This window comes from Homalodisca vitripennis, chromosome 8 (assembly GCF_021130785.1).
Source record: "Homalodisca vitripennis isolate AUS2020 chromosome 8, UT_GWSS_2.1, whole genome shotgun sequence".
In the NCBI taxonomy this organism is placed as follows: domain Eukaryota; kingdom Metazoa; phylum Arthropoda; class Insecta; order Hemiptera; family Cicadellidae; genus Homalodisca; species Homalodisca vitripennis.
The window spans coordinates 67,383,583-67,411,511 of NC_060214.1; the positions used below are offsets into that span (position 1 = coordinate 67,383,583).

Here is a 27,929-nt window from a genome sequence, read left to right on the forward strand (position 1 = left end):
CAGCAGACCAGTCGAAGACCCCCTCCTGAGTCGTAAGACTTGCCGGGACATCAAGATGCCTGTGTTTTAATGAACTGAGTGTTTTTCCTTATACCGACAGCAGAATTAATCATGGTGGCTGCCTGTACGCAGCGAGCACGCCACGGGCTTCAGTCATGGCTCTGCTCTTCGCGGTTTCAGTTTTAGGTAAGTGTCGGTTCTGTCTTGTGTTATGGTTAAGTTGCGCGACCGTGTAAACTATTAAGTGCCATTTTGTCGCGCGGAAGTCTGCTTTCTAAGAGAAAGACGTAGACAACTCTAGTGCGTCACTGAAAAATATGGCCACAGTTCTACTTGTTTTTCTCCCTTTAATGACGATAATGGAACTATAAATAAACACCACATGTAATAAAAGTAAATATATTTATATTATTTTCGAACGCAGTCTATCTTAGTTTCCAGTTTCTTTATTTGTATTTGTTAAAAATGTATGAAACTTTGTTGTAGCTACAAAACACACGTACCGTACCAAAGTTGTTAAGTTTCATGGCGTTTTTCCATATTTAGAACGCTTGTATCGAGGAATCGGTTAAACATTTTTAATGTAGCATAGTCGAGTATTTTAATCCAAATAAATGTATATTTAAACCTAGCAAAACGCCGCAAATCTCAGTTCAAAATGTTACCTTACGCAGAAGAGGTCATTTAAGATTTTCAAAAAAACACAAAAACACTTCCTATCAAGGGTTTCTACTTTTCAATGAATTAAAAAATATTATTTTTTTGCAATTTTTACACCCTGAGATAGTGAAAAATAAAAGATATATCTTCATAACTTTTAACCGTATGAAGTTAAGGCAGTTTAAATAAATTTATTTTGATAACAAACTCAACATATGCTTGCATTAAAACTGTTTTCCCTATCCTGAGTGGGACGTTCTCTGGGCGTTAAAAAACGTGAAATGGCAATTAAAATCTTTATCATTTAAAATTTTACAAAGCAAAGTGCGAAGTTGTGACAGTTTACTAAGTTTCATAGTTTAGTAGCGCTTTAACGAAGTGTCCGTACTTTTTACGAAGGGTATCATTTAATTTAATCGGTTCTTATGAGATTAATGATGATACTCATGAAGAATTTGATTCATGATGCTGAGATTGCATTGTTTTTTGTGTACAGCAATGTGTAGATGGCGAATTACTATGTTCTCTTGTCCCAAATAACATTTTGGTATTACTAGTGCAATTAGTTGCAAAGGATATTTTTGTAATCCGGCAATTTAGTTGTGTCTTACTTTTAATGTAATAATTTAGTGGAATATTTTTAGGAAATTTCATAAACATTTTTCTTTTTGTATTTTGCAGTTCTATGTTATTGCTATTTTTATATAAAAAATCATTGCAAATGTTCTCATAGTATCACTTAGCGAAATGTTCTGCTTAACTTCACCGAACATGACTCCCAGAGCGAAAACACCCCGTATTATATATATATATATATATTTACCCCCGTCTTCAGGAAGTTTTTAAATATAAATTAATACAAAACTATAAAACGTAAACAAGAATCAAGAAAACCCAAATTTAAACACAGTGCATAACATTTGATAAAGTCCAGCTGACGTGAAATTTTTCTAATTTTATCTTGTTGGAACAGTTGATTTTTATAAAAAATGGAATAAAACTTGTAATTTTTTATAAATTTTTAATCTATAAAAATTATGTAAAAGTTATCATTAATTTAGACCAAATGGATTTTTTGTCTTCAACATGATTTGGAGCTTGCTCCATGTGCTTTAATTTTAATCTGTTGTAATTTTCATCAGGGCATGGTGGTAGTTGGGCATTTCTTTGTAAAACATTGTTGTAAAACACTCCTCAATTTTGTCTTGTTTATGTTCTAGACAATGTCTTGCCAATGGGGTTTTTTATCTTTATGGAAAATATCAAACCTATGCCCTTTTATACGGATTCTTAAATGGTTAGATGTTTGGCCAATATATTGTTTGGAGCAAATCTGGCAATTAATTTGGTATATTAGATTTTTAGAATTACAGTAGATGTTGCCAATTATAGGATAGGCCATTCCAGTATTACTGGTATTGAATTCTCTTGAAGAACTCATAATTTTACATGTTCCAGATCGTAGTTCTTTACACATATCACATCCATTTCTCGTATAGTTGATAGATTTTGGAACTCGTGTGTTAACCAACTTGTTTTTTAAATTGGGAAGTCTTCTAAAAATTACTCTTGGTGCTTTTGAAATAAAATTTATTTCACCATAAAATGTTTATATAACCATCATCTCGAAAATTGTTCGAGACCAACACGCAGTGTTAGTTTGTGTTATGTTAAAACTGTTCTGTGTTAACATTCCTAACTTTTTGTTAGGTTTAACACTTTTTTATCTCAAACAGTTTTCTGGATAATGGTTTTATATACTTGTAAATCGTATGAATATACGAGTAAGTTCGTAATATTTTAGCTGTCACAAAATCTAGCAATTTTTCCCGACTGAGCAAGAAAGACTATAGTTATAATTAAGCATTAACAAAAAGCTGTACATATATATATATATATATATATATATATATATATATATATATATATATATAAATTTTATATATATACAATTTCAATAAACATTGAAACATAAAAAGTACTTGCTCCGCCGGGACTCGAACCCGGATCTCTCACTTGCCGGGTGAATGTGCTACCATTACACCACAGAGCCCTTACCTTTTACGATTCAATTATATTGTATTTGGCCGTATCTGTCACATATGCGTTTGAATAACCAAACTAACATATGATCGGAAGACCAAATACCTGTCAAATGACTTTTGTTTACATTTTATTAAATCTGTATAAATGGCAATATAAACATTGAATCATAAAAAGTACTTGCTCCGGAGATCCGGGTTCGAACCCGGATCTCCGGAGCAAGCACTTTTTATGATTCAATGTTTATTGAAATTAAATTAGGCTATTGCCATTTACACATATTTAATAAATGTATATATATATATATATATATATATATATATAACATATATATATATATATTACATATATATATATATATATTACATATATATATATATATATATATGTAATATGTATATGTATGTATGCAGTGTGTGTGTGTGTGTGTGTGTGTGTGTGTGTGTGTGTGTGTGTGTGTGTGTGTGTGTGTGTGTGTGTGTGTGTGTGTGTGTGTGTGTGTGTGTGTGTGTGTGTGTGTGTGTGTGTGTGTGTGTGTGTGTGTGTGTGTGTGTGTGTGTGTGTGTGTGTGTGTGTGTGTGTGTGTGTGTGTGTGTGTGTGTGTGTGTGTGTGTGTGTGTGTGTGTGTGTGTGTGTGTGTGTGTGTGTGTGTGTGTGTGTGTGTGTGTGTGTGTGTGTGTGTGTGTGTGTGTGTGTGTGTGTGTGTGTGTGTGTGTGTGTGTGTGTGGTGTGTGTGTGTGTGTGTGTGTGTGTGTGTGTTGTGTGTGTGTGTGTGTGTGTGTGTGTGTGTGTGTGTGTGTGTGTGTGTGTGTGTGTGTGTGTGTGTGTGTGTGTGTGTGTGTGTGTGTGTGTGTGTATTGTACTTCTCTTTATTCGTCTTGCATGGCTATATAGTAGACTTCTTGAGGTGCTTTAAACTCTACAAGTTCAAAATAGACATTAAAACACTTATATAACTTGAGTCCTCTATCATAAGACCTGTGCAGTCCTGATATTTTACCTATATTTCCAGTGTGCCTACGTTATTTAACAGGGTAGAAATACGAGAGGAAAGATTGGAATTATTAGTACCTACGATTTTGGGATGGGGTGTAATATTTGTGTATGTGCTCACCCCTCTGCGGCTGTGAATGTCATGTTCTAACACACAATAAGACTGTTTGGCTGTCTTAAACAATTAAAGTACGGTTTACCCCAAGATGTGAGCCCAACTCATGAAAAACTTCACCCTTTCAGACGACCAGATGTCTCTGAACAATGAAAAGACGATGTTCTTAAGTTATATTTGCAAGACCATCAAAATCAAAGATTGACCGTTTTGATTAATAGCAATCTCGCACTAAAATTGCAGAGGCAATTTCCTCGCAATCTGGTCTTCTGTAATAGAAAAATGTCATCGTCCATTTTCCAGACCATTATGATCTTACGACATTCTTCATCAGTGTCAAAATGTTCTATGCAACGATTCAACCAGCACCAGATAAAGCCACTGCTACCCGTACACTGTTTTCCCGTACAACGTTGTGAGACGGGATGCGCTAATGCCGACAACCACGTGTTCTTTTGGAACTTTGCATAACATGATACGGTCAAGGTTGTTGGTTGTAATCCAATACGACATTTAGCTCGGCACTGGACATGTACGAGACAGAATATTACCTTCCTCTTGCCGCCATCTTGCTTTGAGACAATTGATGAACATGAATGAATCGAACACAACCCCTACCTACTGCTAAGGGTGAATACGATTCCAAGACAAGATGAGTCTATCCACATTGTTGAAGTAATACGCAGGTACAAAATTGTGCCCTCAGGAAGATTAAATCTAAATTTAATAAATGAAATAAAATGTTTTAGATGTTAGTATGATTTGAAGAATTATTCATTGTAGGTTCATTAGTAAGAGAGGACTTCATAGTCCTCACGTCGCCTCCATCAAAGCCGTCTCATTTTGTTTCAATTATTGGTTTAGAGCCACACCATGATAAGGATCATTATAGGCCAGGGGCTAACAGTCAATTTCCATTTCTTATTCAGGGCAGACAACCTGATTTTCTTGATATTAATAGTGGAATTTTCGTTGAAACTAACCAATCATCGGCCTTACTAGTGTTGGTGGAGATTGAAAAGAGAGGGTATCGGAAAGGTTAAAAATATGAAGCGATTACTTTTTTCTCAGATTATAATTTTCCTAGCTTGATGCACTTAAAAACGATCACCAGAAAAATAAATAATAGTTATATCACATCCAGAAAACTACATTAAGAGCCTGAATATCGGCTTTTAAGAGTCTGTATAGTGTTACGCTAACATTTATTACGTGTCTGACGATTGGATTTAAACGTGTCAATATAAGAAAAATATGATCTTAGAACAAGTTATGATTTTGTATCTTTAACCCTTTTGATACCTTCTCATTTCGACCTCCACCAAAACTAGCGCAGCTGACGCTCTCGGCTCCAAAATTATTAGTAGACAGAGGAACAGAGTCTGTTTTTGTCAACAATGGTTAATCTGCTGCTCCATTAGAAAATTCCGTAAGTCCAGAAAATAGAAGCGCTGATTTTGCGTTTTCAAATTTTGTAGGCAACCAGGAATCTGGCCATGCGAAAATTGCATAGTCTGCAGTGGTAGCTCTTTATCATAACAGAACATCATTTTTTACTGTGTTTTTTATTTTTTTTTTTTGGTTGGGGAAAAGAGTTTGCATTTGATTTGAAGTTTGCAAGAGATTTTTGTGTGATGTTTATTTAGGATTGACTTATTTGCGAATTAAATTGTAAATTAATGTAGCTTCTATTGGTTTATTACTACCAGGAGTAATTACAATCTAGCATTGAATTAAAAATGAATTATCAAAATAAACGCAATGTTTAATTTATATTTATAATTAATTTCATGTATTGAACGTTCTTTTTTAAATATTGTATATTAGGTTTATTGAGACTAAATTAGTTTATTAATAAAAGTACAGACTTAGACTTTTGTAAAACATGTTGAACTCGTTTATTTACCACTGTATCAGTAAATAAATATAATTTCATTTTGAGAAGCGACAGTGCAGCGACTGGATGTAGTTTGAAAATTACTTAGACAAATCTTTTACTCTTGTTAAATTTATTTGTTGATTTTAGAGATTAAAACATTTATATCAGCTATTTTCAAACCGTAATCTTTTATTGTACTTGATTTTGCTTATATTCAATTCGTAAATTGAGGCAGGCCTATCTGCTATTCAAATGGTGTAATACCTGAACCTTTCGCTTTTGAGTTTTGTGTATATTCAAAAACGTTTAACTATTAAAAAATTAAAAATATTGGAATGTTGAAACATTGTCTCATTTTGAATTGTGCCCGGATGTTGAAATTGAATTTGTATTTGCTGGTGTTCATAAGTACGTCTTTACTTCACTGTTTCGTAAGTACGAAAAAACAACCATCCTGAAATACTCTGACCCTCCCACTCTTCCCATCGGCAATTCGTGAATGGCTGTTAGTCTCAATTTCATATGAGGAAATTCCAAATCCAAGAAATACCGTTTCCATCTCCTCAGGACATGACAAAGCTGAGCTTCACGACCCGGGATGATGAAATATCCAAGCTTGAAAACTGATACGCATCGAACCTAGTGTGGTGAAACCCGCGGATGACACGAGAGAACACCCAAAGGTGGGATTCCCATAATGAGTAAGTCACCGTGGATAGTCTCAACTATCGACGAGTGGAAAGTTTATCGCACTTGGTGACACTGAGTGAAGTCATTTATCTATTTATAAGTACTGTCAATCACATCGTATTCACTCATAGATTTTTCAGGCCTTTGGGATCGGATAGGCGTTTCTCGTTGAAACATAAGTTCTGCAAAAGAACACTGGGATATTCGTGTCTTTGGCACAGTTATTAACATTGTATTGTCTTCGGTCCTTTTTTACCTTTGTTGAGTTATAAGGGTGCCCTCATGGGTGTCTATTCAAATTTTGCTAAGAAAGTAGGTTTGATTAAGATTTGATGGAATCATCATGGCAATTCTAAGCAGGGCCGGGTCTAGGCAGATGGGCCCCCGTGCTTCAAAGGGCCCGTACCAAAAATAGTACTTGAGTTTGCCCGAGGAATTATGCAATAATAACAGAGTTTTTGTAACTTAACTGCTACTATAACAGGAAGCAGTCTAGTGTAATAGTGTTGTTAGTTTGTATATTAGCATATACTGCACAAAAACACAATATTTAGTCTTATTTGTTTGTCGCAACCGGAAGAAACATTTTTTTGTACAGTAATTATTTCAAAACCAGCCAAAAAAATTTTTTAGAAATTGTTTATTTAGTCTACAATTGCAAATAATGTTACAATAGAAAGATTCCCCAATCGTAAGCTTGTTTTCATTTATTAACAGCCAAATTTATTTCAAAACGTTATTTAATAGTAGTTAATAAATAATATTATATCATATTCTCTCTTGTTATCAATATTACATTTGAATTTACGCAGTGTATTAGCTTTAATTATAATTGGCGGGAGGGGGGATGTAAGACGGTTTGAAAAATGTTATCTCCAGGCCCCGCGCAAGCTAAGGCCGGCCTCAGACCACACTATTAAGGTTTGGGTAAACCAAACTCAATTAGGCTTCATCAAGCAGTTGTGAATGAAATGTGATAGATGAGATTTATCACACATTTTTAATGATAAACACATGACTTAATGATAAAACACATTTTATCATTACATCTTGAACAACCATGATAAAGCTTCTTAATCAAGATTGTTCTGCCAAAATTAGTGCTGACTATGTTAATGATTTTAACAAAGTTGTCCAGGCTTTTTACATCGACGGATTTAGAACTCAGGTAATGTCAGTTCACCGCTCTACCTAAAAATTCGAGACTAGCTATAGACTTCTAATCATGGTTCAAAATTCATCCTAAACAGAATTCAGTCAAATTTGATCAAATAAGGTTATGTGATACGGTAAATCTAATTTTAATCCGTGTATGTAGGAAGGATTAGAGCTTTTGTCTATGGTAAATATAATATATTAAATTTAATTTGTGCACTTTGAAGCAATTTTATTTGCTACATTAAAATACATTTCAGAAGAATATAAAAGCCGATGGCTGAGGGGTACAAGACATCGGACTTAGGATCTGTTCTAGAGATAGAGCCGGAGCCGGTTCAAGTCCTGTGTGGGACCGTACAATTTTTTATGAGTACCAACGACCTTAAAAGGAGGTATCGACTCTCTTCCTTATTCTATTTGATACGATCTCGAACAGGCCAGTAACCCATGAGGCCGGGCAGAATGAGGCTTAAAAAAGAAATATCCTCTCCTGTAAAAAAAATTAAAAAAAAAGTTTATAAGTTAACTCAAGAAAAAACTTGCATATTAATGTTAGCCCAATTATAGTATTGCTGGAAATTTCCGATTTGTGTTTCTAATTCTCATTTAAAACCTTCTTAGTCGTCCTATAAATACTTTAGCTTTAGATTAATTATGACAGTTTTTGTATGGGTAGGAAGTTTCTAGGCCTTCTTTACGCACGTTTTAACAATTTTGATTCACTTTACACCTTTAAGGACCTGAATATAAAATTAAAATTACAAACAAAATAAATTTAATGAGGTGGGTCTGCCTTCGTTAATATTATTGTACGTAAAACACTACATTTAGATTATATTGTTTTTTCGTTAATATTTATATCGATTCTTCGAGGATTTCTCTTCCCATATATGGGAGAAAATGGAAGGAATGGAGGCAGACCTGGATCTAATTTAGTACAGTGACTGGAGAAACCGTCATACGGCTTTCTACTCTAAGTCTTACTAGGGCAGAAGAAAGTCAGACAGAATATATAGAGTCGCAGTAAAGTTGTTATCTACGTGTAGTATAGCTACAGGGATGTCGCATTCTAATAATTTAAACAGGTTTAATAATTTTGTTGTGTGTTTTATAAGATTTATTATTACACGTTTAACAGTAAGTTTTGGTTGTAAGATTTAACAAAATTTGTGATTTAACGAACAATTTCTTTTTTTTTTTACTTGAAGTAGTAGTGTAGGCATTGGCTTTGTCATGTTAACAACAGCGCATGGTATTATAGTGAATTTACGGTTAGGATCTTGGAGAGTGCGTTAACTTCAACACAAAATTTGTGATTTAACGAAAACATTATTTTTCTTTACTTGAAGTAGTAGTGTACGCATTGGCTTTGTCATGTTAACAACAGCGCATGGTATTATAGTGAATTTACGGTTAGGATCTTGGAGAGTGCGTTAACTTCAACACAAAATTTGTGATTTAACGAAAACATTATTTTTCTTTACTTGAAGTAGTAGTGTATGCATTGGCTTTGTCGTGTTAACAACAGCGCATGGTATTATAGTGAATTTACGGTTAGGATCTTGGAGAGTGCGTTAACTTCAACACAAAATTTGTGATTTAACGAAAACATTATTTTTTTTACTTGAAGTAGTAGTGTACGCATTGGCTTTGTCATGTTAACAACAGCGCATGGTATTATAGTGAATTTACGGTTAGGATCTTGGAGAGTGCGTTAACTTCAACACAAAATTTGTGATTTAACGAAAACATTATTTTTCTTTACTTGAAGTAGTAGTGTATGCATTGGCTTTGTCATGTTAACAACAGCGCATGGTATTATAGTGAATTTACGGTTAGGATCTTGGAGAGTGCGTTAACTTCAACACAAAATTTGTGATTTAACGAAAACATTATTTTTCTTTACTTGAAGTAGTAGTGTATGCATTGGCTTTGTCGTGTTAACAACAGCGCATGGTATTATAGTGAATTTACGGTTAGGATCTTGGAGAGTGCGTTAACTTCATAGATTACAATATGACCAATTTGGTCTTATTGTAATCTATGGTTAACTTCAACGATGCACGCACGCATCATGAACTATCACAGCATCATTAAGGACCCGACAGGGCCTTCTTGAAATAGTGTAGTTGTCTGTTCGTCTGTCCGTATGTGCGTAAGATTTAATATAAATTCCCCAAAGGCTTAAAACTTAGTATAAGGGCTTCGCTTGTTCCAAGGGAAAAGGCTATTGATTTTGCGGTCAAAATATTAAAGGGCAATCCGTCTGTCTGTTCGTCTGTCCGTATGTGCGGTAAGATTTAATATAAATTCCCCAAAGGCTTAAAACTTAGTATAAGGGTTTCGCTTGTTCCAAGGGAAAAGGCTATTGATTTTGCGGTCAAAATATTAAAGGGCAATCTGTTCGTCTGTCCATCTGTGCGATGAGACTTAATAGAAAGGTCTGATAGCAAATTGGTACATTAAAATTTGGTATGTTTGGTCGAAATTTGGTACATACAGTATGTTCCTCTTGGACTAAGGAAAAGCTCTAATGGTTTTAGGGCCCAAAAGAAAACTGTAGTTTATCAGTCCGCCTATGCGCCACATATTTCGTAACGTTTTGTCAGGTCCTTTGCTACTTAGTTATATCGTAGACAGAGGAAATAGGTAGATGATTTTGTGGCAACTGAAATATTGTAAATTTATTCTCGTGGAATTTACATATACAACAAATCTCTAAAACCTATTATAATAAAAAGACTGCTCATTAGAAAAGGTTTGGGAAAATGTTATAAGCTTTTAAGAATACTTTATTTCTTCCAAGGTTTATAAATAATTGAGTTGTCGATTTTTCTACATTTGAACTTCCGCCATATTGAAAAGAAATTACATACCAAGCCTGCTAACGAACTTAGCCAAAATATTTATAAGATCAATGTTTGTTTAACTTTTTTGAAGTTGATGGGACAATTATCGTTTATACAAGCCAAATTACATAATATATCGTAATAGTTTATTGAAGTTAAATTAAATTAGGCTATTTCCACTTATACAAATTTAATAAACGTAAATAAAAGTCATTTGACAGGCATTTGGTCTCCCGATCATATGTTAGTTTGGTTATTTAAACACATATGTGAAAGAAACAGCCAAATACAAAATAATTGAATCGTAAAAAGTAAGCGCTCTGTGGTGTAATGGTAGCACATTCACCCGGCAAGTGAGAGATCCCGGATTCGAGTCCCGGCGGAGCAAGTACTTTTTGTGATTCAATGTTTATTGAAGTTAAATAATATATGAAGGGTACAGGGGAAGAAGGGGGAATGTCACTTTTAACTAATTTTACAGGGGAACATTTTTAAAGTTTTAAGACTGATATGAATGGTATGTTGTATTATATTATGTAATATTAATTTTAAAAACATATCTTTGATATGTTTACCATATGGTTTGTAGGTTGTCATGACATTTGAAATTCACTAGAACGCTTTGTTTAAAGAATTATGTCAATAATACACTTTTACTGGTTAAAAAGGGGGAATGTCATGAGTTAAATCAAAACTTGTTTTAATACAGTTTGAATTTAATTGATAAAATGAGAACATTATTGAGTTACAATGTTACTTGGTTAAGACTACAGTGCTCCAGGCCCTCATTCAGCATGAGGTAATGCTTTGAAGTACTCTTCGGCATTCTTTGTGCAGAATCTGGATAGGTGCACAACGTCATCAAACTTTGCCTTGGAAATAGGAATCAAACCTAAAACCAAACACAGAATACTTGCGGTTTCCAAAAGATGATACCACAATATACAAAATATAAAATTGACGCAGTCTTATGTTGTTAGTTATTTATTTAACTTTTTAAAATGTGTAATAGAGTATTAATGCTGTAAAAAACGAGTTCCTTATCATGGTATGTTAGGACAAGTGTCCTGACACAAAAATTTTATTTGACTATGCATCATGATACAAGTAATTGCTGTTTCTTACCTTCATAAAGATAGTGTGGTAGTTCAAATTCATTCTCTTGTAAGTTGCCTGAGAATGATTTACATTCACTGCACTACGCACATCACAATCACTCTCTATATCACTTATTTCTTCGTTACTTTTCATCGTGAAACACTTTATGTACGTAATATAAACAAACTAACCTCTAACTTACACAAGGCATCACATTGAAGTAACAATCAAAACGTGTTTACTCGTGTCGGCATGACTCACAACTGACATTCCTCCTTCTTGGCCGGTAACGTCCCCTGAATGGCCTGACATTCCCCTTTTTCACCTGTATGGGTATTTTATTTATATTTTTATCTAACGACATTACCCATTTTTAACCAGTCTTGTTTATGGCCTTAAAACTCCAGCACATAACCTATATAATAGATCAACAATAATTTTTTTTTAAATTCCCCTTCTTCCCCTGTACCCTTCATGTATACACACTTTTGAACGGGGGTGGTTTTCGGTTCTGGAGATCATATTCGGTGAAGTTATCCAGTAATTTTTGGTAAGTGCTACCATAGGAAACAGAATTGAAATAGGCTGATTTTGTATTTAAAATTCTACGTAGAAACTCTTACTCTACGTAGAAGTAATGTGAGAGGGAGAACCTGGTTACAGCAAATCTGACCAGGCTTGATACCTTGCTCTAAAAGAACGCTAGATTACAGAAAACGAGATATTCTATTGAATATTATACTCTAATAAATTATAAGAGACAAACTTGATAAAGCTCGGGTGACATCTTTCCGCTAGTTCTGATTCTTTTCCTAGTATCGATTATCTGTTTAGGGCTGAGGGTAATTCACATGTTTGGGCGTGAAAATACTGAGCCATGTTCGAACATTGATATCAATATGTTCCGTTTCTATTTGGACATGGAGTATAAAGATTTCTTGCACGCGTTTACCTGACGTTTGAGACACATTAACCGTACCGACAAGACAGTTTTTATGGACAATTGATATATCATCTAATTACTGAGTCACGTATGTCACCACACTGTAAGCCCTGTGATGGACAGCATCAACATAATATTTTGATGCGAGTACATTAATACTACATCTGAAGGACATTTGCCATTCACATTTACTCTGCTTGGACTTTTGGCGTTAAAGTAGCAAGTACTAAAAGCCATCGTTATGTATTAACGTCATTTCTATGGTAGGCTACCTCAGAATAGTCGGTTAAAACTTTATCGATTAGCTGGAAATACATAATTGTTTTATCCAACTACTAATATCGATGTTCCCATTGATTGTTAGATTCCTTCTTCTATTATGGGATTAACGATTTATTAAATAAAACACACATTTAAGAATAACTGATTTATTAGGATAGTTTAGCACACTACATATTGTATATCTCACACTGATACATCGACTACCGGATCTCTCTAACAGTCCTTTTCATATCCGTTAGTTTCTCAGTGATACCAACGTGATACCTTAATTAACTAGGGTTTACAAATATTTTATTATATTAAGTGATACCCTAATTAACTAGGGTTTACAAATATTTTATTATATTAAATATACAACATCACCCTTTTCCCTTAATTTTAATTGAATTTCAAATTCTGTTTGTCTTACTTATCAAAGATCTTAGCCTATCGGTACCTTTCTGGAAGCCTGATTGGTCTACCACTTCTTGAATGGTAGAGAACGTTTTCATCGTTTGGATTTATTACATTTTGTGGGATTGGGTTGGGTTGGTTTTGTACATTTGGGTTAGGCTGGTTATTTACATTTGGTTGAGCTGGGTTAGGCCTATTAACATTTTGGTTTAGGCCTACAATTTCTTCATCAAAAAGATCATTATAATCATACATACAAACAGGTACATTGAATGATTGTCTAAGACGAATAGAATTTCTTGTTAGAATTCTACCATCTTCATATCTTATTATGTAAGACCTCGGACCTTTAGCTTTACCCAGAATTTTAGCAGGTTTCCAAACACCATCTTTTCTATATACTACATTTGGACTTATGAAACTATGTCTTTCTTTAGAACTCTTATCATAGTAACTTTTTATATTTATTTTGTGATTTTAAAATTCTTTGTTTAACATCAATTTGAACAATGGTTTCAAAACATCTGTACTTACTGGAATTTTTGATCTTAATACTCTACTCATTAAAACTTGACAAGGTGCTAGACCTGTTGCTTTTACAGAAGTAGATCTATACTCTAGGAGTGAAACAAATACTTCACTTTCATTATTTGATTTTTTAAGAATGCTCTTAGCTATCTGAACTGCTCGTTCAGCCCATACCATTGGATCTAGGATACATAGGACTACTATAAATACATTCCATGTCCCATTCTTTAGTGAACTTTATAAACTCATAAGGAGTTAAACGGCATGTTGTCACTACAGATTTCTTTTGGAACACCATGAACTGAAAATATAGACTTTAACTTTAAGACAACTTCAGATGCTTGCTTGTGTTTTAAGTTCTAGCCATTTAGAGTAATAGTCAATTAAAACAAGGTAGAGCCTACCTTTACAATCTAAAAGATCTACAGCAACTTTTTCAAATGGCAAATCAGGTATTGAGTGACATATCATAGGTTCTTTAATGTTATTAGCCTTATGTTTTTTCACACACTGTACACTTATTTACAACTTGTTCGATATCCACATTTATATTTGGCCAATAAACAGTCATTCTCGCTTTATTTTTAGTTTTTTCTATACCCATATGTGGTTCATGTAAAAGACTTAAAATTTTACTCCTTAATGACATAGGTATCACAATTCGGTGATCTAAAAACAATAAACCATCATCAAGAGATAGCCTATCTTGCAACTGATAGTAAAATTTTACATGGTTAGGTGTACATTGTTTGCCAGGCCAACCTTCTTGAATAAACTTAATTACATCTATTAGAGTTTCATCATTTTTAGTTTCATTGCGGATTTCAGATTTCCTACTTTCTGAAACTTGGGAATTTTTACTTAACGTGTGAACTACTTCTACTAATTCAGGATCATCATAAACTTTATCTTTTAAATATGACCTAGAGAGACAATCAGAAACATGCATATGTTTACCAGGAACATAAATTACTTAAATTGTATTTCATTAGCTTAAGTCTCATTCTTTGCAATATATTATTGTGAATCTTTGCAACATTCTTTGACATTATTGACACTAACGGCTTGTGGTCCGTTTGTACTTCAATCTCAGACCTACCATAGAGAAAATGGTGATACTTTTTCACAGCTTCACAAATTGCCAACATTTCTTTTTCAGTTTAACAATAACCTATTTGAGTATCCGTTAAACTTTTTGAACCGTACATTATCGGTTTACTATTTTGCATAAGAGCGTAACCCATTCCGTCTTTTGAGCTATCGCATTGTAACACAATTGGTTTGTTTTCATCAAAATGAGCTATAGTACCGGTGCACTACTGATCACCCTACTTTTAAGTTATTCAAAGCTTTTTGATGCTTCGGCATCCACAAAAACGCAACATCTTTCCTTAGCAACTCTCTTAGACGACTCGTTACTTCTGCCATGTCTGGAATAAAATCACGAAAAAAATTTAAAAACCCCCAATAATCTTTGCAATTCTTTTTTGTTTTTTGGGGTTTTGAAGCCCACTGATAGCTCTAACACGGTCCGGGTCAGGAGTGTGTCCTCCTTGTGAATAAATTTCACCAAAGTATTTTACACTTTTAACTTTGTATTGGAACTTAGATTTATTAAACTTAACATTACTTTCCCTAGCCTTCTCAATGACTTGCTTGAGTATTTTCTTTTAAACTCGGTTTTGTTGTAAATGAAAAAATAACGATCTGTGTGCCTTAATGGTTTCGGATCCAAAACTGATACTTTCCCTGAACTCATCATCATCAGAATGTGTTTTTGCGGCCGTTAATAACTAGTTTGTTTCCGAACCCTTTTAAACCCTTTCACAACCGAGATTTCCTTGTCTGTTTATTGTGAAAGAACGCAACGAGTTAGGGCAGTGAAGAGATTTGTGCCCAAGAAGACCAAAGTGAATATGGACACTTGGAGAGTTACATTCGATGGCGAGGAAAAAGACAATTTCTGGATAGGTTGCCGCTTTTTGAAAAAAATATTATTTAGATTAATCTGGCCGAAGGTATGGTGCAATCAGGAATGTTCAACTTACGAGTCCTCATTAAGGATCAGGACCCGAAATTATCTGGACATAAATATTAGATGCATCAGTCTTCTCTAGAGACATCCGTCTCACAGATATCACAATCACTTTACCTTCATCTGTCCTCATCCTGTTATTTATATTTGGTGTCGGTATTTCGAATTATCAGTGGTTGGCACTCAGAATTCTTTTATATACTGGATAAACAATTGTGCCTGGAGCTTTTACACTAGTAATAAAGTTCGGTAATTTGACAACTTTATTATGGATTTTAAAATATGGCTTACACATTTCCAAGATAACAACGCATCAGGAAGAAGGAAAGAAGAATGACGTAACAGGCGTAACATCTATAGCCTTCAGCTTATCCGTTACTGGCCGACCGGATCGTGCTCATAAGTCATATACGTGTCTGCCAAGTTTTATCCTTCTGCTTATTACATTTGTTTGAATCGTTAAATGTTGTGTGTTCTGAGTGTTTTAATAACTTTCAATGACTCGTGTTTATAAATACCTAATGAAAAACACCTCAAAACATGTTATGACATGTTCACAACTATTTAATATCTAAGTTTTCCTGTTTACGCTACGTCATTACCAAATTCACAAAAGTTCTTGAAATAATCACCGTGGAAGGCTATCTTTCTTAACAGATGTTAAAGCGAAACTGCTAATAATACATATCTGTCTGTATAGTTGAGTAGAAAAGCGTCTTTATGGCTGACGTTTCAACAAACAATGATCAATGTAAATAAGGGCCGTTGTCACCAACACAGCTGAACCGTAGTTGTGTTTAACTGATGGTTTAAACCACTGGGGACTTTCCCCGTAATCTAAACCTCATTTAACTAACGTTTAGTTAAAGTCAAGTCCAGCCATAGTTAACCTAACCTAACCGCGTATGCAGTAAACCGACTGTTGCCACCTTCACTTCCATCTGCTCAGATATTGTTTAGTTACACTTTGAGGTTATGTGACTTTTGTCATGAGAAACTATAGAGGAACTTTTTGATGTGTTTTACGCAATTGAAGCTGGTTTGAGTCAAGTTACATTTAAATGCAACAGTGATTATATCGAAGGGCGCTTATATTTATTTGCTTCAGGTAAATTTTATAATATATTAATTGATTCCTGATTCAGTAGTCTACTGTTAACACCGCGTTAGTTCTTTTTAATAGTCTACATATTCTGTAATTAGCCTACATTGTGCTGTTACAAATAAAATTCAAATCATTACCAATAATTACTAATATTAAATGTAGTAATGTGAATGTTGAGTTTAGCTCCAGTTCACCTTCCTCTTACTAGGAGCTAAAATGTTTGTGTGTGTTTTACTTTCTGAATAGTGGTGTAAATCCTTAGTTTGGTTAAATATATGCATTTTACAGCTTCATTTCATGTATAAGTGACGTTAGAGTTTCCGGCCCGGTTCCGGGTAGGCCGCTCCGAAAAACTCGATAATACAAATGAAAAACTTATGGTTTTTATGGTTTATCACCACTGAAAAAATATTTACAATATATGTATAACTCCTCTCACCACCATTTTGTCTTAATTTTAAAACATTTGTGGAAATCGTCGATGGATTTGACGGGACAGAATACTTTTTCCTCTGGGCAGGCACAGCACACACACGGTTCTTTTGCTGATCCCGTTATTTGCGCAAACACCACAACGCTTTCTTGTACAGTAATTGACGTTGGGTTAGTCGGGAGATGTTACCAATACTGCAAGTTAGTCTCACAGCATTTTGAGTTCCTTTCATGAGCATAACCTCAAACTTTCCAGTTCATAAAGCATTGAAAAAAAGACAAAGTTTGAGCTATCGATCATCTATTTTCACTAACGAATCCGGGGAAATGTTTTAGTCAGTTCAGTAAAGAATTTCGTTACGTTCTGACGGATACCTCGAGACTCGATTGTTTTGGTGGAAATGTTCACAAGTACTTTTGTTTCGTAAAATTTCGCTTTGGTTTTGTAAAAGTTCTATGTTTGGTTTCGCCTAAGAACTATTACTGATCTGTTCAACAAGGATAATATTATTATTGACCATTGTCACAGATCTATTGATGTTGTAGACATGATTTTATAACCTAATTATTAAAACTGTTCCAGCAGGTTTGTCGGTTCTTTGGAGACTTGGTTTGTCCTTCCTCAATGAGGCGGTGACCTGTGAGGAGGTTCTCGCCATTTAGGACCCTTAGGCGTTTACTGCGCATGCCCTTGACTGTGTACCCTTTGATCATGAAATGCAGTTTCAATATCTGCTGTGTCCCTATAAAGATAATTTTCATTCTTGAAAAGTTCGATTCCCTTAGACACTTTCGACAGTTAGGCATTTCCGAAAGATCATATTCGGGATGCATGACGATGCGAGTCCTGAGAGAGTTGGCTTGACAGAAGCGAAGTCAAAGTTGCGTCAGTTTCACGATTCTCCTCTACATTGTGCAACAGTGCAAAACCAGCACGGTTCACTTTGCTATTGTTAAGTTATGGCAGACATACGTCATGTCAAATCTATACAAGGCGAGCTAAACAGATCCTGGTCACCACCTATCGGATACCACCGATCAGGTGTTTAATAGCACCGAAATCAGTGTTTCCCAAACTTTTTGAACTCAAGGCTCCCTTTTCGTTTGCACTACTTTCCGCGGCGCCCCATCCCCTCAGCTTATCTTAATAGAATCTATGAAAGAATAACAACAAGTTATTGTGATTTTACAGTTCACATAATAATTCACATTGGTAACATTTTTTACTATATGCCTATTGTAAATTAGCCATCATAAAACATATCAAGTAAAACCCCTGTTTTTAATAAATTATGTAAAACTATGTACTTTTCAGTATTACTGGTTGTTAAAGAAGTATGCTATTGTTGTATTATTATTAGGCTTGGAGTTGTACAAGTCAATATATAGAGGGAAGTAAGAAAAATAAAAGTGTTTAAAATTTCGAATATTATTTTGATAGTGCGATGATTGCTTCATTAAAATTACAGTTTTAGTCAGAATGCTATTTACTCAAATTCATCACAGTTCTTCATATTCATTTGAAGTTTCATACAAGCCAATCGGACATATTTTCTAAAAGTCTATGCAAAGGATGAGTATTTGAATTAGTAAATCAAAATCTGGACACATGTTCGAAACAGCAAAACACAAACTTCTTTTTTAATTTTTAAGTTTGGTCTGTATTTTGATTTGATGACTGACTACCACGGCTGAGAAGTTCGCCTAACAAAGCTGGGGAGTAGCAAAAGGGTATCAACACAAGCAACGCTTTCCTGGTAATTTGCAGGTTCACGTTTTTCGACGTTACACCCAACTCTAGCAAATAATTGTATAACGAAGTATCTGTTGGAATTCAAACAGTTTTTCACTCTGTTCAACGTTTAGATGCATTTCTTTGTTAAATGGATTTGATACCCACATTATAAAGTTGGCTTCGTTGATAGGTAGGTATTCATTAAAATATACTCAGTTTGGAAAGATCTTTCTTCAATAAACTGTTTCAGGGCAGAAAATCTAGTGTATTACATTTAACCATTACAACCTTCCACAAATCGAGTTTCTTTTAAACCCTCCACCTTGCCTGACAGGTTTAAGATATTTGTGTTATTTTCTTGCAATTAGTATGTTCAACTTTTCAAACAATTCAGTATGAAAAGCTATCTTCGACGGGAAGTTGTTATGCATAAATTTACCGGAAATGATATGGTTTTTATCCTTCTAGTAAATATATATCTCGCGTCTCAGCTCGAACACCCTAGAAAGGTGTTCTATAGACAGTTTATAGGGTGTTCTATAACCCTAGAAGGTTTATTCTACAGTAGTTTATACAGAACCACTGTAGAATAAAACATGAGTGATCAGATCCTATTTCCTTGTAAATTTAACAATTTTAAATATATCGTGCAGTTCAGCGGCTAATTCTTCTCTAAGGATTATGCAATGGATCACAATCGCTTTCGCTCGAACGGAGCTTTAAGCCCCCCTTTTCGATCCGCCATTGAACTGCCACTATCAGTAGACACATATTTGAACACATTTTTGCCAGTCAATGTAATACTTATTGGTTTGTCTGGGCAGAGTGATGTGTAGCGTCAAGGCAACACGTTCCAAGAAATGGTGGTGAGTGCGCCTGCGATCCCTCACCAGAACTCTATACATGCAAAGACGTAGCCATCCCTTTTGTTTATGCTTAATTGTTTTAATATAAAAGTAATTTATGGTGCTGTAGGTATATTAATAATAATTAAATAATTCGATATGACATTATAAATGTAGTGTAACATTTACATTCACATAAACATTCACCAATGTTTCAATCCTGGAAGGCTTTAAACAAATCTAATAACTTTCACAAGATTCCGTGGCCGACCAGTCACCCAACAATAACAATTGGTCAGCCGTCATTGGAGACAAATATTTATCTTTATTCGATTGGCAACATTGACTCAGCAACTAATACATCGTTGAGTAATTCTTGGACTAGATGGACTAATTTTAATCGTTCTGCTTCAAAATCTGAATTGTAATATTAACTCTTTGTTGTACAACTGGAACTAATTGCATTAACATTTTATTTTATTTTAAAAAAACGTGTTCCAGTGGAGGGCTCATTATGGTTTTTAATATCTTTTACCAGTTTTCGTCAAACTTAAACTAGAGTTACGGTGGGATATAGTTCACAGCACCATCCAATGGCCAGTCCTAGTACTACGATTTATTTATTGTTAATAGTGCAACATTAGCGAATTCTGTTGACTGATACTGGAAGTGACCTCATTGAGGCATTTAGGATTTAATTGTATTTTACCTACATAGCTCTTTACGTAACTAGGACTTTTTGCGGGGGGGAGGTGAATGTGGTTAAAGACCACACCACACGGATGGGGTGGAGTGGGGGTGGAATAAATATATTTCTCTGAGTTTTCAAAACAAGTTGGATTGCTTTTTTATGTGCATTGTTTCATCTTATAGGGCTTTGGGAGTGGGGAGGGGTGTTCTATTCCCTCATGACAACCCCCGCCTTAGGCACACCACTGCTTGAAATTCTTTAATATATGTTTTGTCTGGTTGCATTATAATAGCCGTTTCTGAAGTCATATTCACATATTGCTTAGGGAAAATTAAACAGTAAAACGGGAAATATTACCAATAACAAGCTGCCTAGATAAATAAGGATATGATTATCATTGTGGTTTGGCCTTGGAATTCTGCCAACATTTTGCAAGAAATATCATGCTCCATGAGCAACAACATTTCATGTAATCGTTCTTTTATATTAAATACAAGTATAAATGTGCGCAAACTGCAGACGTCCGTTTATATGTAAGTCGGTTGGACAAGGTTTAACATACTGGGGAGGAAGCGAGTACCTCGTTGCCCGTAGGCGTGAGAGTGGCATAAAATCACAATTTTCTGAGATACTTTACAATTTAAAATTTTTTTTTTTTTTGATCCAAGGGATGTACGAACAAAACCTTTCAGTGTTTCAAACACATTGGTTCAGAAATATACTACCTACCGATCGCGCAGATTTTTATTCGTCTACTTAGAACATCAATAATTTGTGTTGAATTCAATTCAATTCTTTATTTTCACATATGATTTGTACAGTTTTACAAAAAATATACAAATATTGTGTTTTGTCAAGTAACACAATGGAGTAAAGTATAATCAAAGAAGGAAAAGCAAGAACGAGATACCTTAACTTTGTAAGTACAAATTGAAAGGAAGTCAAAAATTAAACTCGAGGAACTCCTTAAGAGAATAAAACACTGAACTCTTTAGGTTTGTCAGCGACCTCTTAAACCCAGAATATAGCGATGTTGCTCGAAACCGCATCCTTACTTATATGTTTACAAATATAGCTAATATATGTAATACACACTGCAATTATTTTACACTTGTTTTGAAAATTAAAAGCTAATTTGGGAAATATAACAATAATATATTGAAATAGGATTTAAAAACTCTCTACAGTGTCTTCCTTGCACAAATGCGAACCTACGATAGAAATACTCATTAGAATATGTGCAAACAAAAACAGGAAATTCGAACTGCGGTAGCCTGGGGCTCTGTAGAATAGATCCTTACATCGCTTTGGAAACGCTCTATCTGAAATGTCACCGTACAGAATCGATTGCATAACAGATGTGACTGTGGATAATAGAATTCATCAACCGAATGAACTAGTATATAGAATTAACGCGTTCATCCTACCTGGGGCTCTGTCAGAATAGATCCTTACATCGCTTTGAAATCGAGCTCTATCTGAAATGTCACCGTACAGAATCGATTGCATAACAGATGTGACTGGATAATAAATTCATCCGATGAACTAGTATATTAATTAACTTTCATCCTACCTGTGGCGAAGTTTTAAAAGCAAGAGACCGGTTGTATCCACTTGATATTTAATTTTATGAAACGTTTGTTGGAGTGGCTTTACAATCTTTTCTTGGTCATCGAAATCCTTTTTCTCACTGTCTCTCAAACTAATCTGTTTTTCCTCAACGATAAGTTCATCCCTCAAATGGGGCTGTGATGGCTTATCGGATCCATAGTGATTATAAGCAAAAATTCAAAAATATGGACGCGATTGATGTTATGTTTCCGACACCTTTTGTAAACTGACGTGTCTAGATAGAGGATACTAGTGCTTTATTTTTGAGAAGATTTAAGACCAGATTGTACTCAATTTTGCTGACCAACTAAATTTAAATTCGAATAAAAAAAATCGAATTTAATAAATAAAAAGTTCTAAGAATAAAGAAATAATATTCACTGTTAAAGGACACGTCCCCCAACCTCAGTAATAAGAATGTAGCTGTTAGTAATATTTTACTATTATCTTTGATAGATTGAAAGTGGTTCCAGCGATTTCAGAGATCTCGTTATTATTTGGTCTATAAATGTTTGCCCTATTTTTAAAGAAACCCTTTCGCAAATGGATAATCCTAAATAGTGCTCGCATTATATATAGCTCCCAACAGTTCGAAGTCTGGGTTAACCCCATATATAACGAACCTCGCAAACAGATGTATTTCCACCTATTACAGGTTTTGTGTAAGAAGTGTGTTGGAGCACTAATCCTAACACTTAATGATCTTTTTAACAGATTAACTTAAATCTGCCAATAGGGGTAAAATTAGCCTTCCCACGTAAGTACAATATTTAGCACGTCCAAATATGTACAGGAATATAACATGCTTCAATAGTGGCCCGAAAATAAATAATTTATACAATGTTACTGTAGCAGTTTTCAGCCCTTGTGACCACTGTATGTCGTAGGCACCTAATAGATTGACTGTTTTGTAATGAACTTAGGAATGAACGCTTCTATTGACAATCATACAAATGTGTTACATTTAACAACATGTATTTTAAAACAATAATAAACCGATACAGCATATTTTTGAAGTTCCTGTCAGAACGTAACAAAAGTCTTACAAACCGATCCAACAAAGTAACTTCATCACATGTGTCACTATTTAATGAAAATATGTTCGATTTTTTTACCTTTTGGCTTGTAAATCAAAAGTTTTTTATACCAATAGGAACCTACAAAACATTATTGAAATTTTGTAAAAGTATTATTAATAAAGTTACACCATTATACTAATGATTTATAATTTATAAAATTATTAATTCATAGGCAAATCAGGCCCATGGCTTGATGGAATTCAATCTTGTAGGATGTATGATGACAGCCTTTCTACTGACAGCACGCTTCCACTCTGCCTTCTTCACTCAGGAATCAGTTTTGGCAAGTCGGTATTTCGAACAGCTAACTGTATGTTGATTAGGGCAAACAGGTTTAACTTAATTTGCTTGGTTCGAATGATCAACACCGTTAAAGTGCTATTTCTCCCGGCCAGTTTTAAAATTAGGGATCGTATGTGGCCTAATAGTTAAAACAGTAAGAGAATCATTGTGTGCTGGTATTATAATGACCGACCTTTGAACGATAAAAAGTTATCGTCAACCGTTTTATAATTTTGTATGACGTAGGATTTTAATATGACATAGGTCGTACGAAATTTCTAGAACATATCTCGAAGTCCTCGAGGAACGTTCCTTTTGAGGCGACGAGCCTCCTTTACTCCTTTATGCTCTATTTGGAACATTTGGTAAGACAATCTTCACGTCAAATAAATTATGTATTTTTATCTCGTATCTTCCTCCGAATTCCTTCTCTGACAGATAGCTAATGGAAATATTCTGAAGGAGAAAAGAAGCAGGAAACAAATCACTTTGGTATGTGAAAACTCAGGAAATTGTAACACAGAATTCCAGAACAAAAACTTCAAGACCTCCTCTTTTCCTGTAAAATAAGTGTCCTCAGAAGGACGTAGTGATCGTTGTGGTAAGCCTTTCACCACATACTTGTATACGTTTGCCAAGGCCATTCGGAGTGGCATCTACCTGAACAGTTAAAGTAGTCAAGAAATTTATAGAATTGTTCTTGAATTGATTACCTACGCTACTGGAGAATCTATGTAGGGCAATTTCGTTGCTACACAGAATGCGACATTTGCTCGCATTCTTTCTATATAAGTTTGGATTTCTGACTTTCCACGTTTTAGAAAAAGATCAATCAAGGAAGAGACTCTCTTGACTGTGAAATAAAGAACCCGACTAGACCTCAGAAGTCAGAAGGTTTACACCTGTAAATAGACTTTATACTGGGTACAGCAAAAAACCCGACGTGTCACAAAGTTGGGCAACCCAATGAATGTCCAGGAGCGGCACATCACTAACCGCAAATGTCGAGATAATTGGGTAAAATGGTTTACCGTGGAGGATAATTGTTGGAGTGGGTGGTACTCCCTTAATTTTAAAGGCTTTTTAAAGCCTAAACATGAGGAAGTATGGCTTCCCCTGCTCGCTTTGTCTGGATAAGGCTAGAACAGTGGATAGCTTCCTCTTCTTCCAAAGTTGCATGATGAAGATAGTGCCTGTTATACCTCCCCATGGAATCTCGAGAAGAGGCCGTTGCTACCCCAATCATACCCATCCTGACCATCCGGAAGCAGAGTAAAGACCCTTTTATGATCAAGTAGAACGATGCGTTTCCTCAGCCAAGAGAACAAATAAAGAAAGAAGAACCAGGATGTGCACCTCTAGTCAAAGGATTTTGAATTTAGTGGATTAAATAAATTTCTGTAAAATATGGCACGGAAACCAAAATAAATTACGTTTTTGATCTTTTCAATATTTCCAAAGATTTGACCAGACCAGCGTTTATGTACTTCCAAATAGAAAAGACTGCAAACTTCCCAAGAGTGAACAACTGGATTATAACAGAACAAGTCATGAAGTATTTCATTATGACTAGTGTATCTAACGTTGTCGATAAAAACCTGTAACAAATTGTTGTTTCCTTTAGTTGCACATGTAATACACTTTGTCATATCGATTGCTCTCAGATTTGTAGAATTTTAGGGTCTAATGCAAAGTTATCTTTTTGTAAGTGCCTGGGAAATAAATCTTTGAGGGCCTAATTCACAATGTATGGAGACGAACTGAAATAATGCACTTCCATAAACACAACTTGATTTTCTTTGTTACAGTGTTGGTAGGAGTGAATATATGCGTTCTGGCAGCACTGCAAGAAGTGGATTCAACCGCAGCCTCTAAAGGTGTGAACTACCCACACAAGTGAGTCATAGGTACTATTGACTGTTCTTGTATTTATAGTTAATTTAATCTATAGTTCATGTAGTGGATCTCTTCAGTATGAAACTCATTGCTTATATAGTCCATACGGTTTTCGTAATTTATTGTCATCAGAATATGATCCTAAAGGTTTTGGGATAACAACTGGGTTAAACAGTTTGTAAAAGACAAATGGCTGGTTTAAATAGTATGTGTTTGTTCTATCATAGTAATGAAATATTTCTTTAATTTAATATATTTATTGCAGTCAACCTTGTTAAATATTCCAAAAACTTTTTTCAGTTTAATTCTACTTTATATTAAAACTTTAATTTAAAACGTGTGTTAGCTATCCATTAATGTAATTATTTTATTTCATGTTATTGATCACCCTAAGAGAAAAATAGAATAATCTTTATATAACAGATAAGTACGCATATTCATATATTTTAAATAATGCATATTGACACAATCCTTTCATACATCTACTTTTTGTGTTCATTATAAAGCTCTGTTTCATAAATAACCCAAGATCCTTTAGTACTTTTGTCTGGAATCTAGTTATGTAATGAATAATTAGATGATAATTAAATAGTACGTAATTCAGTATAATTTCTAATTATTACTATAGAGGTCAGCGGTGTGTCGTTTTGTTTTCAAAATCTTAAAGCTATTTAACTAATAAATTATTAGAGTAAATACATGTTATGTAAAAGTTGACCATTTCTGTTCACTTAAATTTCAAGTCTCGTATAATTGGAAGAACGATACTTTTGTATGAGTGAAAAGCGATTAACCTTTCAGTGAGAATGAGTAGTAAGAAAGAGACACACCACCAATTTTGGCCAATTAAATATAAATTACAGCGTACTTTAAATGTAATTCTTTAGAGTTAGTGCTTCAGAGCCCGTTCAAAAGGTTGCCAAAGCAATCACTCGAGTAATCATTTTGGATGACTGCCACACATTGTGTGAAATCTACACAATCATGTTCCTAACCCTGTTTTCCTCATTGATTAAAATGCAAGACGCTGGAAGTATATAACGTATAACTGCCGTCACACAATATTAAGCTGCCGGAAGGTAACACTTATAATTAGCGGATCTCTTGACTTTATTAATTATGAAGTTGTTAAAATTAATTGCTCTATCCATTTGATGTTGAACATTTGTAAGCACTATGGTTATGTATCATAAAGTGTGATGTAAAAAGATAATTAAATGTGTAAGTTAAAATTACAAGTAACTTAAATTGAGGTTATTCAAAGCACAGTTAATTACAGTTACAAATCATCTCGCCCAGAGTTGCTCACAATATCTCTAGGTTGGCTTCGTCCATTTTATTTTTATAAATGATTTCTTAATACTATTGAACGAACACAACAAATTAAATAATATACATATCTACAAAAACATATGATGCTCAAAATGTATAATCATTGGTAACTACTTTTCCCTCCTTCCAAGTTCAGCAACTCATCCGTTACCGCTAGCGCTGCGTGGTGGTATTTTCTGGAACTGTATGACGGCAATGTGAATGTTGTGTTAGCTCCAACTTCATCTTCCACTTGAAATCTGACACTTTTTTACACTCGACTCCTGGAATCTGGAGTCATGTTTGTCTGACGAGATAAAAAGACGGTCACGAAGAAGCTCTCTTCATCGTTTTTAACATCAAAAGCACCTAGACAACAAAATCAAGTGTAGTCTAATATAGGTGAAGAAGTGTTGTCATTGTCACAATTCAGTGCACTAAGATGTTTGAGATTCTACGTTGCCGACTTTTTTCGATCTCTTCAGACGGATATGACTCCAGATTTCAGGATTCAGGACTGAAAACAGCGTCATATTTCAGACGCTGGACTAAGCGTAACGTGAACTCCACATTCCCCTTTTAATTAATCCTTCCCACCATAGCTATGTTATATGTATATGGACGGCAGTTGTTTATGCAACCTTCTGAAGATCTTAGTGGCACACAAGCCAAGGCGTATGAAATGTATACTGATCTAGTATGTAGAATATCCATTAAAATATGTATATGTGTGCACAAGATAGATAGGATTATCTGCTGATGAAATTTATATTACGTTTATATGGCATACCACTCATGATATTTCATAACATCAACAATGTACAACTTAAGTGTGTCTTTAACATCTATTTTGATGACGATAAAATATATTAGATTACAAGAAAGTTACAAAATAATCATCAAAATACACGTTACAAACTTACTACTGGCTCTGAAAATCTTGTTCTTGAATAACCGATCCGTATGGCTCTTACAGAAGGCAGGTGGGGGATGACCTCTGCTTCATTCCAGAGACCTTGACCAACGGATTGTACTCTAGCCATGAGCGGAGATGCCCTCCAGGCGATAACAGTGCTTCATGCCGCTTGGTGCCGGGGGTGCCAGTCAGTGCCGGATGGATCATCCAGTACCGATGCCATCCTGGCTTCCGACTCAATACCACCCGAGTGGCTTCCATCTGCCTGCAACGTCAGGGTGGGGCAAGGTGGCTACCACCTCTTCCTTCTTGCCTGGGTTTGTACCTTCATTTGATCATCTACTTTTTACAGATATGAAT

The 27,929-nt window shown here is 34.7% G+C and overlaps 1 protein-coding gene across 1 annotated transcript; it reads left to right on the plus strand.

The window, feature by feature from the left end:
* LOC124367666 lies at positions 1-27,929 on the plus strand. The gene is made up of 3 exons (XM_046824674.1): positions 1-186; positions 25,255-25,342; positions 27,630-27,929. The coding sequence occupies exons 1-3, from the start codon at positions 156-158 to the stop codon at positions 27,925-27,927; spliced, it is 417 nt and encodes a 138-aa protein (XP_046680630.1). The 5' UTR covers positions 1-155; the 3' UTR covers positions 27,928-27,929.